We start from the raw sequence: 16,552 nt of genomic DNA on the forward strand, positions 1-16,552 counted from the left end.
TTTGGGACATATTATATACCAAATTGCAGGTCTTGGAATGTAGTTTCCAACTCTCTTAACCGATCATTCATACGACATCCAGATAAAAATATATAAGCGTCGGAAGATGGACTAATGCTAGGGTGCCAAGCTAGCACCTCTTTGACTTTTCCAAAGTTGATATATATAAGTCTTAGGTTGGCTTTCTCTTCATTTTTTAGTATAATACAACCAGAGAACACCCATAAACACATCCTTAAGCTCCCTTCTAGGGTTTCAAATAATATTAACATCCCGAATATGAAATCAAGAAGCGATAACACTAGAACGGTCCTTACGACATAAGTATCACTATATCGCCTCTCTTTTTCTTTGTAGTTTGAGTTTTGGAAGGTAATTCATAGTTAATAAAATGTCTAATATCTGTATTTAAGTGTTTAAATATCAAGGAAGGTTGATAAATTCGTTTCCTAATAGTGAGAACTCACAGGACGGTGATCTGAAGCCGTGAGTTCGAGTTATTTGACTTGTAGTGGATTGTTTGTGGGTTGTTTCGTGTTGGCCTCCTGTGCTGATGTTTTATGGATTTTTGGAGGAAAAATGTGTGGTAAAACAACACATAATTATGGAATGGTGGGCTGGTTGTTCGTCATTACTTCTTTTAGGTTGTTTGGCACTACTTTGGTTGTCGTTTTATGTATGAAGTGATTAGGTTGTGTGGGTTGTTTGTGGTCTATTGTGATGGAGATAAGGTTGGAAAATGATGCATACATATTGTTATTGTTGTGTTCTTGTTGTTGTTGGTATATGGTATTGGAGGAGGGCCTTGTTACAGGGGAGATGCTGCCTAAATTTACGTAAACTAGCTACTAGTTTAAGTTGCGAACTTAGCCTTTACTCAGCACTGATTTTGAATCTCCTTATGCTATGGTAGATTGAGTTGAGTTGTTTGAAGAATTGCTTGGAATGTATTAAAGACTCAACAGAGTTAAGGTATGTTAAGGCTAAACATTTCCTTCATTTTGGCATGATCCAGTAACTACATGTGTTTTATAACGAGATATAAAGAGAAGTTCATATTCCTGAATTTATATACATTTTCCTAGTCTCATAAGTTACAGCATTCTCCCGTATCGCGACTTCATATTTAGTTTAGTTTTGTCTTCTTTCAGCCAAGAGAGCAGAGAGTCTATATATATACAGTATTACAGTATTTTCACTACCATCGAGCTATAATCGATTGGCAGGCCCCTATTGGGCAACCTCTGATCAGATGGTGGGTTATATAACGAGCCTACTGTGGCCGAGCGCCTATGAGCGAGCCTACTACGGCAGAGCAGCTACACATACCGAGCCTTATAAGGCCGAACAGCTATTTTACTTATTATATTGAGAGAGTTGAGTCAATATCAGTAGGTAAGCATATCTTCAGATTATCTTTGACTCCCAGTTACTTTCAGTTATTATATTATCAGTTCAGTTTCAGCTTTCAGTTATTCTGTTACCTTACATACTTGATACATTATTTTGTACTGACGTCCCTTTTTGCCAGGAACGCTGCATTTCATGCTTGTAGGTCCTCATTGACAGTTGGACAGACCTTCCCAGCAGACAGAGTCAATCATCAGCTTAGTTGGTAAGCTCCACTTCCTCGGAGTTACCAGGTCTAGGCCTTGGAGTCCATTTTACATATACAGGTTTGATGGGTAGGTTGAGGCCCTGCCCCGACCATAATACAGTTCAGTTATCTCTAGAGGCTTGTAGACGAGTCCTGTATATTTTGTATATCAGTAGATGTTCATGGCGGCTTTGTCGGCCTGCACGGTTATATATATTAGCTTTTGGGTATGTTTACCCCACAGATGAGAGAAACGTTATTTTTTAGACGATTCAGAATATGGCCTTATCGACCTACCTTGAGGGTTACCCTCCAGAGTTCACAGTTACAGAGTGGTACGCTCGGCCGAGTACGGCCACGCCTCTTCAGGTTTGGGGCGTGACAATTTTGGATTTTCAATGCATATAAATTAATAAAATAATTCACTCACGCTAATTTGCACAACTTAAATATAGAAGAATTAATCCAAATAGTCGTCCGCTCAATTGTTTAAACTAAAAATATCTGGTAAAGATATAATATATGTATAATTTATATATTATATGTGTATAATTGTATATACTCAATGTATAAACTATGTATACGATTTGAAAAATAAACGATGAATATGGACGACTGTTTATGTAAACATCCCTTAAATACAGTGTTATTAGGCCCATGCGCAGCATGGGTTACCCTTACTAGTTTACTTATCTATCAAAAAGTCATTAGGAGAAAATAAAAAAATATTTTTCATATAATGCATAAGCCAAGTTGAATGATCTTTTCATTACAAAAAAGAATTATTTAATAACTTTCTGGTGATAGCTAGGCAAAGTTGAGTAAATTATTTTAAAAAAAAAAGTTATTTTTTGTAAGTAAATATGGTGCAATAAAAAAAAGTTGAGTGACCACGTGTGAAATATCCCCAGGTAATTTTTCCGTGAAAAGAAATCTCCCCCCCCTAAAATGGTAAGATTGAAAAAAAAAGGTTCAGTTCTACTATTTTAGGCAACTGAGTCGAAAATACAGCAACATTTGCTCAATATCCAAAAATTGAAATGACATACGGAATATATAAATATTGATGAAGCCATGACGAGGACTTTCCAAATATCGAGATGCTCTAATCGGTCGTAAGCAGAAATGGAGAAACTAGAGAACCTTTACCGTATGAGAGGTACTGGAAACTAGCAGCATCTTGCGGTCACAAAGAACAAGAGAACTACGAGATTATCAAAAGATCCAAGAAACAAACCTATAACATGCTATGAATTCACTAAGGAAATGTGAAAATTTGCTGTTACAATCGGCAGAGTACAAAAGCATTTTTGACATCAGCAGTTTATAGACTATGCTGTTTCACAGAGGGTTGAGATTCAGTAAGTTCGACACATGCAGCAGAGCCAACAGCGTATTCAGGTTTTCCAACAGGAAATATCAACTTCTTAGCCTCTGCCGAACAAAACTACCACCAGTCCTGTACAAGATCTAGGCCCCTTTCAACTTGCGTTGGATGTACCTTGCGGCACCTCTTCGTATATGCCCGATTCATCATTATATGAGTACCTACATTGATCAAGCCAAAACAGTTGAGGAAGACTCTAGTATTGTCTTCACAAATTGCGGATGACCAATCAAAAATAGAAAGATTGCATCCAGATTTCCGGTCAGCTAAAACAGTTGAATGTCATTACCATTGTCCTGATGCTGCATGACAATACAGTCCAGATGATGGATCATAATAGTGGCCCAAACTGCTGCTGTAGTAATAACTGGTCGACAAAAAAAGAAAAAAAAAAGTTTAAGTTTGAGAGAGAACAATACCAAAAAATGCACTATGGTAATTAATGGCACATTCCAACTATCGAGACTTGGCAGTTTCTTAAACAATGGAATTTAAGTTCCAATACAGATCGTAAAACATGAGCATTCTAATCGCTATTGATATCTTCTATCTGCTATTATCAAGTCAATAGGAAAGATTAGACAAGGAGGTAACTCCTACTTATTTTGGTAGTCCTTGCCACTGCTAAAGCAAAGATGGATACCAATGCAAAGAACTATGCATACTACCATGAACTTCCATAACAAATATTAACATGTTTTGAAACAAGAGTTTTGTGGCCAGAAACTGACAAATGGAATGGGAACCTAAAAGGAATACTTCTGCCAATATTAACTTGAAAAGAATGTAGACACAGTATATGGGGGACTAAGGAAAAACTATGCCATTATTGGAATTTAGTGAACTCCGGAAAAATCAAGTTCAAATAGATTTAATGGGATCCTCTTCCCTTAGAACTACAACGTTGAATAGCTCTTTGACTAAATAACGGTGATCCCTACAATACTCGAATTTCAAAATGATACAGTTTGATCTCTTAATTACCATGACATCTGCACACTGGAGGGAAAAGGTAGTGCAATGAGCTAAAAGGTAGAAAACATACCCAGAGGACTCATCAAAGACATAATCCCCATGCTGATCACCTACAGTTTACATTGAGCAGGAGTCACATATGTGGAAAGGGAAAAAAACTAAAAAAAACTTGTCATCTTATCTTACGATAGTATAATGGACTAAATTTGTCAATAATGTGAACTCTGAATGTGTTTAAGGATCAAATTACCTCCATTAGAGGCAGGATTAGCTGGAACATTTTCATCGTCTTCACCAAACATGTCATATGCATCATCACTCTTATTAGCTGAGTTATACGAATTCGATGAAGCCTCATCTGCATTATGCATAGAATGTCCTCCTGCTGTTGCAGTTGACCCACTGGGAAGGAAATGCTCATCAAGGACATTATCGGGCTTAGGCTGCATCGAGTCAATAGATTTACCCTGTCTTGCCTGAGCCAACTTCTCGTACCCCTCTGCAGCAATAAAAATGCAAATTAGGAAATGCCCTTACTCATGCAGCTCAAGAGAAATGTAAGTGCACCTAAGTGAAGCATCAATTGTTACTTCAAAAACCTAATATAAAATTTACAGCCACCAAATCATCCTTATAGTAGCTAAAAGGCAATGCCAGCAACCAGGGGAAAAATTCTAGATAGCATACTTTTTTGTTTTTCTTTGCATCCTCATCCCTCCACCCTCTTCGCCGGGGGAGGGGGGGCTTAACCAGTTTGACTAGGGAAAATAAAAGAATGGAATGGGGAGGAGACAGGACTTCCAACATATATTTTCCACTTCCCAAAGTATGATTATGGTAAGGAAATGCAGAGGTGGAGGAGGGAACAACACAATGGCAAGTACCTGCTTCCCGCTGGAAACTCTCTTGCTTTTCATCATACACATCTGTGAAACAGAAAATAGATTAAAACATGAGTTAAAACAGCCCTTGTTACTATATTCAAAGATTACCTTGCAATTTAGTTTTAACGCAAACACACTTACTGTGGTCTCCATTCTCCATCAGCTTCATGGCATCTTCCGTTAGCTGATCAAACAGCTGCTTAGTTTCTGCAGACATTTTGCACTTTTTATTGTTTGAGGTACCTTTCAATCTCCTTAAAGCTTGCAAAACCTGTTGAAAGTATCAAAGTTCTGCCCATGAGTTCTAAAGCAATAAAGAATATCAAGTTGATAGCACAAAGATTCTTGATAGAAGTACTCAAACATAACAAGTGGATATCATTATCTTACACAGCCTGCCAAATTTATATGAGCAATTAATACAGGAATAAAAATCAAATGACCAGCTTGTATAGTGTAAAATTAACAGTAATGTTGACAGAACTGGTTGCGATGCTAATTCTGTGTAAGCAAATGCAAATAGGCAGCTGATTTATTTAGTTGGAAAGATGAATTTAAAAAAAAAAAACAGCTTCTAGAAAGCAATCTCAGCGTCCTGCTTTCATAAACAGTCGACAGTTCAAGGAATTATCAAAAACAAGATGAATGATCACAGCGCTGATGCCCCAGGTGCAGACATGGTATAAGAACAAAAAAAAAAAAGAGCTAGGCGTCTTGAAAGTAAAAGAGAAGGCATGAGTTTTCTGGTGTTCTCAAACAGTCAAACACCAGATTTTTTTAAGATTTTAACCTTTCAGTTAAATAAATAAAACAATCTCTCGTACAAAATCTTCTATCGTCTTCCTTTAAATGAATAACAACATGTACCTTCAAAGCAACCTATGAATCTAACAGATTTATTATAGAGAATAGAGAATGCGGCCTGCCAACAAGAAAATGGACTAGCCTACACAGGAATTTTTATAAGCGGTGTCAAAATTTATAGAAGAACTGGGATATAACTTTGATTATCATACTTTTAGACAAGAAATAACCTTAGTTCATTGATTTTGTTGAGTTAGTTCAATTCCACTTCATCACAATTTTTAACCACAAAGGCTCTCTCAAATATTTGCAAAAGAAAAATGTGCTAGTTGAGGTTTGAACCTTTGACCTCCTAGAGCAAAATCAAGGACATAACCAATACACCAAGATACAATTTATGTCAAGTGGTGTCATTTTTTAATACTTATCCGTTTCCGTACAGTACTAATACATATATGTAGTGAAATTTTCCGACGAAGTGGTGTCGTGTGACACCGCTTCGGTAAGTGTGCATCCGCCCCAGCCTCTGCCTGCAGGCACCAGGAACCTTAGGTAAAGGCTTAGGCACCAGATACTACTTAATGTATAGCATTTTGTCATTAACTTGGAGACAGGAAACAAGCAGGTAACTGACTGACCAACTACAGCAAACAATATGCTAAATTTACTTGTTATTGCATGGGTAGCAATGAGTGTTTAGAAAGAATTTGCAGAGGAATCAAGAAGAATTGCCCAATTATCAGATGCAAAATTGCTAGTGTGAATGTGCTACCATGATGCAATTAGTGATGAAATAGCTCCCATAGGATGCAAAATTTTCGACAGGACGTGCTATTCTAACTGGTACAAAAGGTTTGGTTGAAAACTAAGTTGCTCAGACTCTTCAAAATTCCTGCTGCATCCGTGCGACACAACATGGGTGTGGTTGTAGGATCCACACCGGATTTGGCCAACTTATGTTGGGTGCTTTGACTACACTATGATCGAGAAGTATAGATTAATTGGGTATTTGATTTGATGTTTGGGTATATATATAAAGTATGAGAATGCTTTGCTATAACGCGAGATACCTTATGAATAAAAATATTAATAGCTTTTCAAGAGTTAAATTTTACTAGGTTTAGTTTAATAACCCTAATTCATAAAAATCTATACTTCATATATCGTAATCTATATTATATTAAAAGCACGAAGGCCTTTAGTGAAATGTCGTTCGCCTTTTTTACCCCTTAAAATCAGATTTTGCATTGGATGAAATTGTATCTTAAATTAATTTCCTAATTTTTAGGACTTTAAAATCAACTAAAAATTTTGGTCAATAAATCTTTCCTTCTAAAACCAAGTAAGAAATAATAATCGAAAATATCCCAGCTACGAGTGAATAACAAAAGAAATAACTAATTTCCTGAATTGTTATACGCTTCTATAGCAAGGTAACAAAAGCATAAAATTTTGCCTTCATATATCAAAATTTTATACGCTTTATCCTATAGTAGAGTGAACTATTCTAAAAGATTAAAAGATTTAATTTTGTAATTTGTATTATTAAAAAAAGGTATCATGATAAATATATTTACTTTTCCGTTTTTTATTCATTTTCGGTACTAGAGTACAAAATAACAATAATTTTAACAAGTCATTCCTATAAAACTTTGAGAATTTTTATGTAGTAGGATCTATTCTTCATTGAGCTAGCTAAATCGAATATGCAAAAGGTTATATTATTTTATAGTTCAAACACATCGTTTAATACTATTTATGTGATTTTTAAAAAACTATTAACTCATTGACACACGCAATTAAATAAAATTGCCATTTGCCTATTTTCTAATACTTAGAAGCTTGAAACTAAATAAAATTTGAATATTAAGTCTTTCTTTATTGGGGCTATATAAAAAGTCCTAATATTTAGAAAGTTAAATTTAAGTAAAATTTAATTTATATAAGTAAATCTCTTATTTGGATTTGGGTAAAATAACTATTAGCCTGTCATTATGAGTATGTTTTTTCCTAAAAAGTTAACCCTCTCACATACATAACATTACATATACCTATTTTCTTTTTAAATGTGACTAAATGCTTGAAGCCACAAGCTAACATAAATAAAGCTTAAAAGTCTAAACAATTCAGCAATTTTATTACGTGTATTGCATATGTGCATCATGCCAATCAATATAAAATATATACAAGAATGAATTAGTGAAAAATAATAATTGATGTTAAAATAAATGCAATATTTGTTTAAATGATTAAAATGAATGTTAACTACACATTGATTTTGAATATTCTTAAAGCATAAAAGAACCCTTCAAGTTCTAGAATAAACCTAACAAATAATAAACGTATTTAAGGTATCAAACAACCTAAAAATTTATGGAATAATTTATATAAAGTTAATTATTGCACAGAGTTTAACTTGGTCGATACTCTTTAGAAAATAAATTATTCCTTCGACAAATAAATTAATATTAATCAGTTATATTAAAATTTAAAATTCATCCAATGTTTAAAACTTTAAATTCAACTAATTAAGTTTTACCATAATTTTAATGAAGTATGATTTGAGGATCCATTTGCTCTAATATTTTTGATATACAAGTATAATACATCTATCTATCAATAACTATATACATATCTACTATATTATAAAAGCACGAAATTCGAATACGAAATTTTGATAGATTTTCTTACCCTTCATAAATGCTTTTCATGTCGGATACATCATAATTATAATTAATAATTAATTTATGGCATTAACTAAAATATAAGATTTTGAGGACTTCTAGAGGGCAGAGCTTTTTCCTTCATTGAGTTAGTTAAAAAAGATCAATAATCATCTCAGCTTCATAGTTTTATAATGTTTTCGTTTATTATATGACTCAAATACGAACTTCAAAATAATACGTATTTTTTATGCTTTTAGAAATTTTGTATTCCTTGAGTCGAGGTTCACGCGCAACGCGCGTATCCTGAGACTAGTATATATTTATTGGTCGTATCCGCATTTAGATCCATACCCCCGAATCCTAAAATTTATGTGACGAAGAATCCGACTTCTAGATCCATACCTGTGTCGGATACCCGCATCCGAGTCCAAGCAACATAGCTTTAAAAAGTCAATAAGGCAATTACTACATTGCGGTCATTATAAAGTTTTAACCTACATGTTTCTGGTAATGATTCTAACATGGGCAGGACTCTTAAATTCAATAACTTGGGAATAACCCCCATAAAATCCACCTTGTGCTGTTCTAACTCCTTCAGTAACTTGCCTTGCCTCATATTTTTCTATTCAACCAAGAATCAAGAAAAAATAAATTTTAAAAGATCAACCAGAAAAGAAGCCTCTACATTTCTATCCCCTTTTTAAAAAAGCAGCAAGCCACCAAGAATTTTTGCTTGGACAATGAAGAAACTGGAATTGCAAGCAGCAACTGTAGCAAAAAACAGAAGGTAACAACCAACATGTAATCATTACCGATCACAAAAAGAAAAAAATATGACAAAGACAGATGCAGTACATATTCAAACCACCAGAAGAAAGATAAAGAGGGAGTATATCAAAATTTTGTGAAGACTGTTTATTAGGAAACATAAAGTGAGAGCATATACAGTACAAAAGATCAAACTGATTTGTATTAGGCTGTTTTGTTTGTGGTGTAAACAGGTTTACACTGAAGATCCTGTCTCAATCATATATAATCTAGGCTCCTGCTAGGATTTTAGAACAGTTTTCTTCTATTTTTGGTTCTCATGTATATATGGTTTCGGTACAACCTATGTACTATTCTTTAACATATACAAATGTTACAATCTCAAAAAAACAAAAGATAAAAATTGTGAAGACTACAAAAGAATTATCCACAAACATATGCCAGAACAGTACTTATCCATTAAAAATAATGAAAAATAATAACAAAAGAATAGCAACAATAGCAGCAGCAACAACAACAACAATAATAATAATAATAAACTAGACAACACGAGGTGGAAATACTTACTGTTTCTCCCGGCTCGAGCACATCAGCAATGCGCCTCTTCATCATTCCTAGTTCTTCTGCCGTAAGGTCTTGAATCTCATCCTCATTTGATATCCTGATAGCACTCTTCCCAAAAAATCTTTTCTCGGTATCAACACTATCAAGCCATGCATCCTGCGCACTTCACTAGATCAGCAAATGATGCAAGGATTGGGGGCTGGGGATAGAAAATGCTTCATGAAAGACTAGCACCTTGATCTCATTTTCATTTAAATATTCAACATAATTTCCTGCTGCATCAAAATAACCTTCTTCTCTCTCTTTATCCAGATTAAAAGGCTCTATTGCAATTCCATCATCAATGAATGTTTCATGTTCCTGCAACCAAATCCATTATTTACACCGGATAGAAATATAAACAACAAAGGAATATGGAACTTTAGCCATAGAGCAATAGAATATGCAAAATTTGACATTGATAATAACTCTTGAGTGCTTTAGACGGTGTTTGGCTAAATTTTATAAGCTGGTCAAACTGGCTTATAAGCACATTTTGGCTTATAAATGCGCTTGGTAAACACCCGAAATGCTTATCAATATCTACATCTATATTATATTAAAAGTAGGAAGCCCTTTAGTCAAATGTTAAATTACCAAATATCCTCTTAAATAATTTAAATACCTTACTTGTAAGGAAAAAAAAAATCACTCCCCAACCAACCTTCATACTCTTTTATCACAACCATTCTATTCACAAACTAAAAACGACGAAAACTTGTGTGAAAAGTGTATTTATTCGCTCTCAAAATTTTTATCCGATCCAAAAATTTAGGACTTTGGACAAAGACTCCTTTTTATATATAATTAGCGAGTATATAAAGACTCATGTTAACGTATAATACCCTCTCAACTTTTAAGTGTCTGATCTTTGCTAATTTGACCGAGTTTCGTATAGAAAAAAATAAAGTAAAATAAACGCAGATGTGCCGTAAAGTAGAGAATAAGAAAATCACACTAATACAAGTAAGCTGATAAGAAAAGCCAAAGAAGAGAAGATAGCCAATGCTATAAACAATTTACTTGCATGTCTATAAACAATTTACTTGCATATGTGTGGAATGTGGATAACGTTTTACAAATATATACACAATATATATAAATACACACATACACACATATATAGTAGTGTATCTTATAGTGAAATATACTATGAACTAATTTAATTTTCGAACGTGGTATTTCTCAAAAAATATTAATGTTGGGTGCCCATATATATATATCAATTTTAGTATTTTCTTATATTAAAGTAACGTGTGCTACTAAAGCTACATTTCCAAAATTTAATTTATACTCTTCCCCTTATCATTTTGATCCGTAATTCTTCTAATACTTTTATTCTTATTTATTTTCATACATTATCTATCTATATTCAAAATAAATACATATTCATCCAAGAAAATATCAAAATATTATTTTAATAATATTATATTCATTAAATCACCCGAGTACTACATGACTTGGCATACGCGTGAAAATGTACGTGCTGAGAAACTAGTTATATTAAAAGTACGAAGGCCCTTAGCAAAATGTCGTTCGTCTTTTTTGCCCTTTAAAAATAAATTTTATATTTGACAAAATTGTAATTTAAGTTACTTGAAATTAACTAAAATTTTGGCCATCAAATCTTTCCTTATTGAATAAGGTAGGAAGACCTAGTATTTAGGACTTTAAAATCATTAAAATTTTAGCTTATATTAGAATGATTTAAAAAGAGAATGGTTTAATACGTAAGTAAATATTTTTAGAAGATCTGGAGTTAAAATCATGGAAAAATGATCCTTTTCAATTCAAATAATTAAGAAAAAACTTATCTTATTCAAATAAAACACTCACGAAGTCCTTTTGGCTCAGCATTTTAAAAAATAACAATATTATATACACTACTCCGAAATAAAATACACTTCCTCATTTATTTACATATAAAAATTTAAACAAATTTCTTGAAAATGTATTTCCTCTTTTATTATGTTAGGAATTTTACAACTATTTTACCTTTTTTGTTTACATTATGAATTTAAGGAATGTTTCTTTTTTAATTTGAACAAAATATAATTGTTCTTGATAATTTGTAGTTGCATTTTACGTCGATTGAAATTATAATTAATTTTAAAAAGAAAAAGTATTATTTCCTTTATTCGTTGTTTGACCTTCAGATTTATTTCTTCTTTAACTAGCTTTTGGAACAACATTTAACATTTCAGAAACATGATTTTAATATAATTTTTATCTCATAACTCAAACATACCATAAGGTAACATTTATGTAATTTTTCAAAATTGTATGATTTGTGTTATTTGAAAGTGTAACCTTTGGATCAAAATTTAACATCTATGAGTCCTTAAATTTAATCTATAAGTTTCTATAAATCTATAGGTTATTTGGATTACAATACTTTTATTTTCAGTATTAACTCGCACAATAAATCCTTGTGGTCCGGTACCCAAAAAAAAAAGATTTTTGTTAATTGAATAGATTTTTTTCTTTAGTGGTTTTGCGCACCCCCCCCCAATCCCTCGGACCCCGCGCATAGCAGGAGCTTAGTATTAATATGGTGTTACGCGCTACGCGGATACCCTAAGACTAGTAACTAAAATCAGCCAAAAGCCATAAGTTTGTCACCTGCCAATTTATAGTTTTTCAGCTTATAAGCACTTCTATTTTGACCAAGAATCTTACTAGTTTATCCTTAATTTTTTTTTTAATTCTCAAAATATCTATCCCAGAACGACTCCTAACTTCCTCTCTATTCCATATTCGTCGTTTCTCCTTTTTCTTTATAAAGATACTTTGAAATTTATATACTTTGCCAAAATTTTAACAATATTTTAGTTATTTAACAAACGAACAGACTATCGGCTTTTTTTGCCAAAACACATCAACAACTTGTTAGCAGTTTCAGCATTTCTATCTAAACACGCATCTACTTATTTATAGAATCAGTTTTAACATTTAAAAATGTTTTTCAACACTTAAAACTTATCAACTATTTATAATAAGCTAAACCAAATGGGCTCTTAGTCTGTTTTATAAGTAGATCCAAATAACAAATAACAATATAATTGCATGAACTTAATGTGACTGCACATGAAGCATCACAAATGCAATATAATTATCATTTATGTTTGGAGAGTTTAAATAATAGAAAGGAAACACAAGGAAAATAAAACAGAAGTAAATGAAGGAAGTAAAAGCCACTAATTTTTCGTTCCATTGTTACGTTGGCTAGGGAAGCATTGAGGGCAGGAAAAATGTATTCAAGGGAAGTCAGAAGATAATTCTTCTCTTTTTTGTTTTCCTTTTGTCTCCTCTATGCAAATCAAAGTGTATGCAAAATCTAATTCTTGTTTTCCCCTTTTTCTCTTTCTACTGTTCAAAAACACACTATTCATGAAGTCCAAGACCACATAAGACAACAGGAGACAATTCTATTGGACACATAAACAACAAATAATGCTCAACATTTTTCTCCAAAAATCACGACATTACTGTGCAAGTATAACTCAAATTAATTGATTTTCTTCAATACCCAATGAAAGACCAAAAATCAACAATTTCTAGAAGGGATAAAATAACTATTGTACTATTGCTTGGCAAACCAATTCTTGAATAAATATGAATCTATTAACATGTGCCACTATCCTTTTAACCCCCCCCCCCCCCCCAAAAAAAAAAAAAAAAAACTCTCCCTCCAGCACCCTACTCCCTCCCCGTGAAATATAAATGCTCTAGATACAGTAGCTAATCTGTTCAGTCCAGTAGAGCATCCTGCTATGTTAAACCCAATTTTGTCAAAAGCGAAAAGCTAAGAAAATTGCAATGTTTTGTTGCGCCATTGATTAAAAAGCACAATAAAGTGTGGTAGTGTAGAAAAATGCAACAACTACCCCACCTCAATGCCAAACTAGTGGGGATCTGAATCCTGATCCTCAATCCATTTCGCTCCATCTTGGCCTGTTTCATTCCAATAATTTGATCTTGGGAATATTTATAGATTCATAAAACTAGAATTTCCACAAACTCATGCTTATCCCCACCATAGACATAGAATCTCTAACAAAATTAAATGACTCATGTTACACCAAACATAAATATAAGTTTATAAACAATGATTAAGCCATTAACTTTACAAGTTTGTATCGCTTGTATGGACAATCAAGATTAATTTAACTGTACAAATGAGTACCTAAGCTCTTCTAGATACAAAAGCAGCAGGAATAATGCCAAGCACCAAAAATGTCTGTGTTTATTTATTTATTTATTTATTTATTTTATTTTTTATTTTTTGAAATGGAGTATGTTTGTATTTATCCTAATATCACTTCCTTATCTCGATATATGAACTAGAAATCAGAGATCCACAAACAATCTAACCACAAGCAAACAATTATAAAAGATATTTGAAGAAACAAACCCCATATTCCACTTCTGCTTGCGATATGTCAGCTATTTCACCTTCATTTTCTTCGTCAAGGAGCTCCGCTGTTATCTGATTCCTCCGTACCGAACGCTCTTTGGCTGCAAGGCGAGGATCTCTCCACGCACTAGGCAAATCTTCCCGCCCCTCAATCGTGTTATCTCCCTGCTTTACTTTCTTACCCTTTGGAAACCTTACCCGCTTCTGCCTGTAAGGTTGAGGAAGAAAGCAACATATCAATGCTAACATTCTTAAAGTCCAGCATCAAAGTGAAACCATTGTATGTTGTGATAGAGCATGGCAACCAATATTTTTTTGATAAGGTAAATAGTATTAATAAAAAGAGAGAAACTCCCGTATACAAGAGGTATACCAAAAAGGTAGAGAATCTACATTAAAACATGATACTCTACAAAAGACACCCAATCTTCTATACAAGTATGGGCTACATGGGTGCACCAAAAAGCAATCTAAGACACAAGACTATTCCTTAAATGTGCAAAATTATTTTCTATCCCCTCAAAAGCTCTCCTATTTCTCTTCCCCCAGAAGACCCACATGAGTGCTAACGGAGTAATCTTCCATGCCTTTTGTCATCTTCTCCTACGAAAACCGGCCCAACTATGCAACATGTCTCTAACGTTGCTTGGCAACCAATATTACATTGAAGAAGCCCATAATTTGACGTTGTATTACTCTCTAGCCCCATGAAACACATGATTTTTACGAGCAGGCAAAACTAATCTGTTCTTACATTTCTCCTACCAAACTCATGACAGTTTCGGCGTCAAAATACAACCCCTGATCTGAAAAAGAAAGCAGTTCCAGTTTGTACTTCCTAACTGAAGCGGAAACAAGCAAAAAGGAATTGACCAGTCAAATTTGGAATCAGAATTTATTCCTTCTTGACTCAGGCAGAAACATATACTTCAGCCTAATTTTTTTATAAATTATCTTTATCCACGATCAGATTACAAATAGTTAGTGAAGAAATAATTTTGATATTAGTTTTGGGTATTGGACAAATTAACAAATAGGGCATCCAATAATTTGTTCATCGTGGTTATACACTAGATGGAGACACTTCTCCAACATCATATTCCCACCATGTGTATGTCAGTGTAGGGATAAGTGTGAGATTTAGAGAATATCAACTTTTAGAAATCCCTACTTTGTCGTAAAAGACGAACTTTTGAGCAGTGGAATGAAACGATCACAGTCAGAGGAAATGGATATAGATATTACATATAACTAATCCCAATTAGTTTGGGCATGAGGCATAGTTGTTGTATAATTCCTTACATCTGTAACGTCTTGAATAAATAATGTATTTTCCTTACAGTATATAATTCTCTCAAGGCCAAAAGCACCCTTCATTTCAAACACAATCCATTTATTCCTACTAGCTATTTTCTGCAGGTTCAAATCAATATGAAATCAACAGTAATTTGCAGTAAAACAAACCAAACTAATAGAATTTGGGTGCATTTGCAGATATCATGTTGTAAACAAACATATGTAGCAGCTGAAACGAAGCAACAGTGCATGCTCCTGCATTCCTCTACGAAGCTCCTTAGATTCTTACAACAACGAGCTTCCTTATTTATTTATTTATTATTATCTTCCTGTTGATTCAAAAATACTCTCTTGCTTCAATTTATAATTTCGATAGTGAAATAAATAATTTTTTCTTCAGTATGATGTTTTCAAGCATACACCAAATACTATCAATTATGAATCAATAGAAGTTAAAATTTTATTTTCGAACTCTTCTATGGAGGGAGTACAAAATAATATAAGTGTCCAGAAACCCTATGTATGTTGATAAGAAGTTAGGGCACAAAATCACATAAAATTGAAAATGAGAAAATAGTTAGTTACGCTGGAGCTTTTTTGGAGTCATCATCCTCAACATCAACGAAGGGGCGTTTGGAACGTCGCGAAGAACCTTCTTCCATGGCGGCCGCGTAAATGACAGTTGGTATAACAGATATAAAAAATGAAAAGAGAAAAAGGGGCGAAGTGGAAGGAGAGTTTAGTATAAAGGATGGAGATCGAGCAAAACTGTGCAGGGGTAGTAGGTAGAGTACATTATTTTGCTTGGGGGGGGGGGTAAACCGAACCTGCCGCTCGGTCCCGAACCAGTTATTTGTTGTTTTTTTAAATAAAATGGTAGATTTTATATAAACTTATAACCGTATCAAATAATAGATTAAGTTTTTAATTTTATAAAAATAAATATAAATATACCAAATGTACCGACTAAATTTATATATAAAAAATATGTTTTAGATACTAAGTTTAAAACTAACAAAGCATTAATTTTTTTTTGGGTCTTATGATTATGAAAATGGCTATAAGTGATCAAATAATTAATATCCAAAGTCTCAACTTCCATACCTGTGAGCCCGTTATTTTGGCCCGATATGAAATTGCTCCTAAATATTCCAA

The 16,552-nt window shown here is 33.4% G+C and overlaps 1 protein-coding gene across 2 annotated transcripts; it reads right to left on the reverse strand.

Annotated features, from left to right (window-relative positions):
- Window positions 1-2,777: 2,777 nt before the first annotated feature.
- LOC107809699 (uncharacterized) lies at window positions 2,778-16,159 on the reverse strand. 2 transcript variants are annotated; one of them, XM_016634363.2, is made up of 10 exons: window positions 15,983-16,158; window positions 14,099-14,309; window positions 9,880-10,005; window positions 9,649-9,801; window positions 4,985-5,114; window positions 4,844-4,885; window positions 4,210-4,458; window positions 4,030-4,069; window positions 3,274-3,351; window positions 2,778-3,145 (listed from the first exon to the last, which is right to left on the reverse strand). In XM_016634363.2, exons 1-10 carry the CDS (start codon window positions 16,057-16,059, stop codon window positions 3,079-3,081), a joined length of 1,173 nt encoding a protein of 390 aa, XP_016489849.1. In that variant the 5' UTR covers window positions 16,060-16,158; the 3' UTR covers window positions 2,778-3,078. The 2 variants fall into 2 exon arrangements, with proteins under 2 accessions (XP_016489849.1, XP_016489850.1); XM_016634364.2 differs by lacking the exon at window positions 2,778-3,145 and having other exon boundaries at window positions 3,969-4,069; window positions 15,983-16,159.
- Window positions 16,160-16,552: the final 393 nt, after the last annotated feature.

The sequence above is a fragment of the Nicotiana tabacum genome, chromosome 6 (genome assembly GCF_000715075.1).
Source record: "Nicotiana tabacum cultivar K326 chromosome 6, ASM71507v2, whole genome shotgun sequence".
Lineage (NCBI taxonomy): Eukaryota > Viridiplantae > Streptophyta > Magnoliopsida > Solanales > Solanaceae > Nicotiana > Nicotiana tabacum.

Excerpts from the sequence above, each read along its gene's own strand:
- LOC107809699 (XM_016634363.2), bottom strand. The coding sequence starts at position 16,059 with ATGGAAGAAGGTTCTTCGCGACGTTCCAAACGCCCCTTCGTTGATGTT. Across the intron at positions 9,802-9,879 it reads TAAATGAAAATGAGATCAAG|GATGCATGGCTTGATAGTGT; the intron begins GTGCTAGTCTTT and ends TGAAGTGCGCAG. Across the intron at positions 4,886-4,984 it reads GATGGAGAATGGAGACCACA|ATGTGTATGATGAAAAGCAA; the intron begins GTAAGTGTGTTT and ends TCTGTTTCACAG.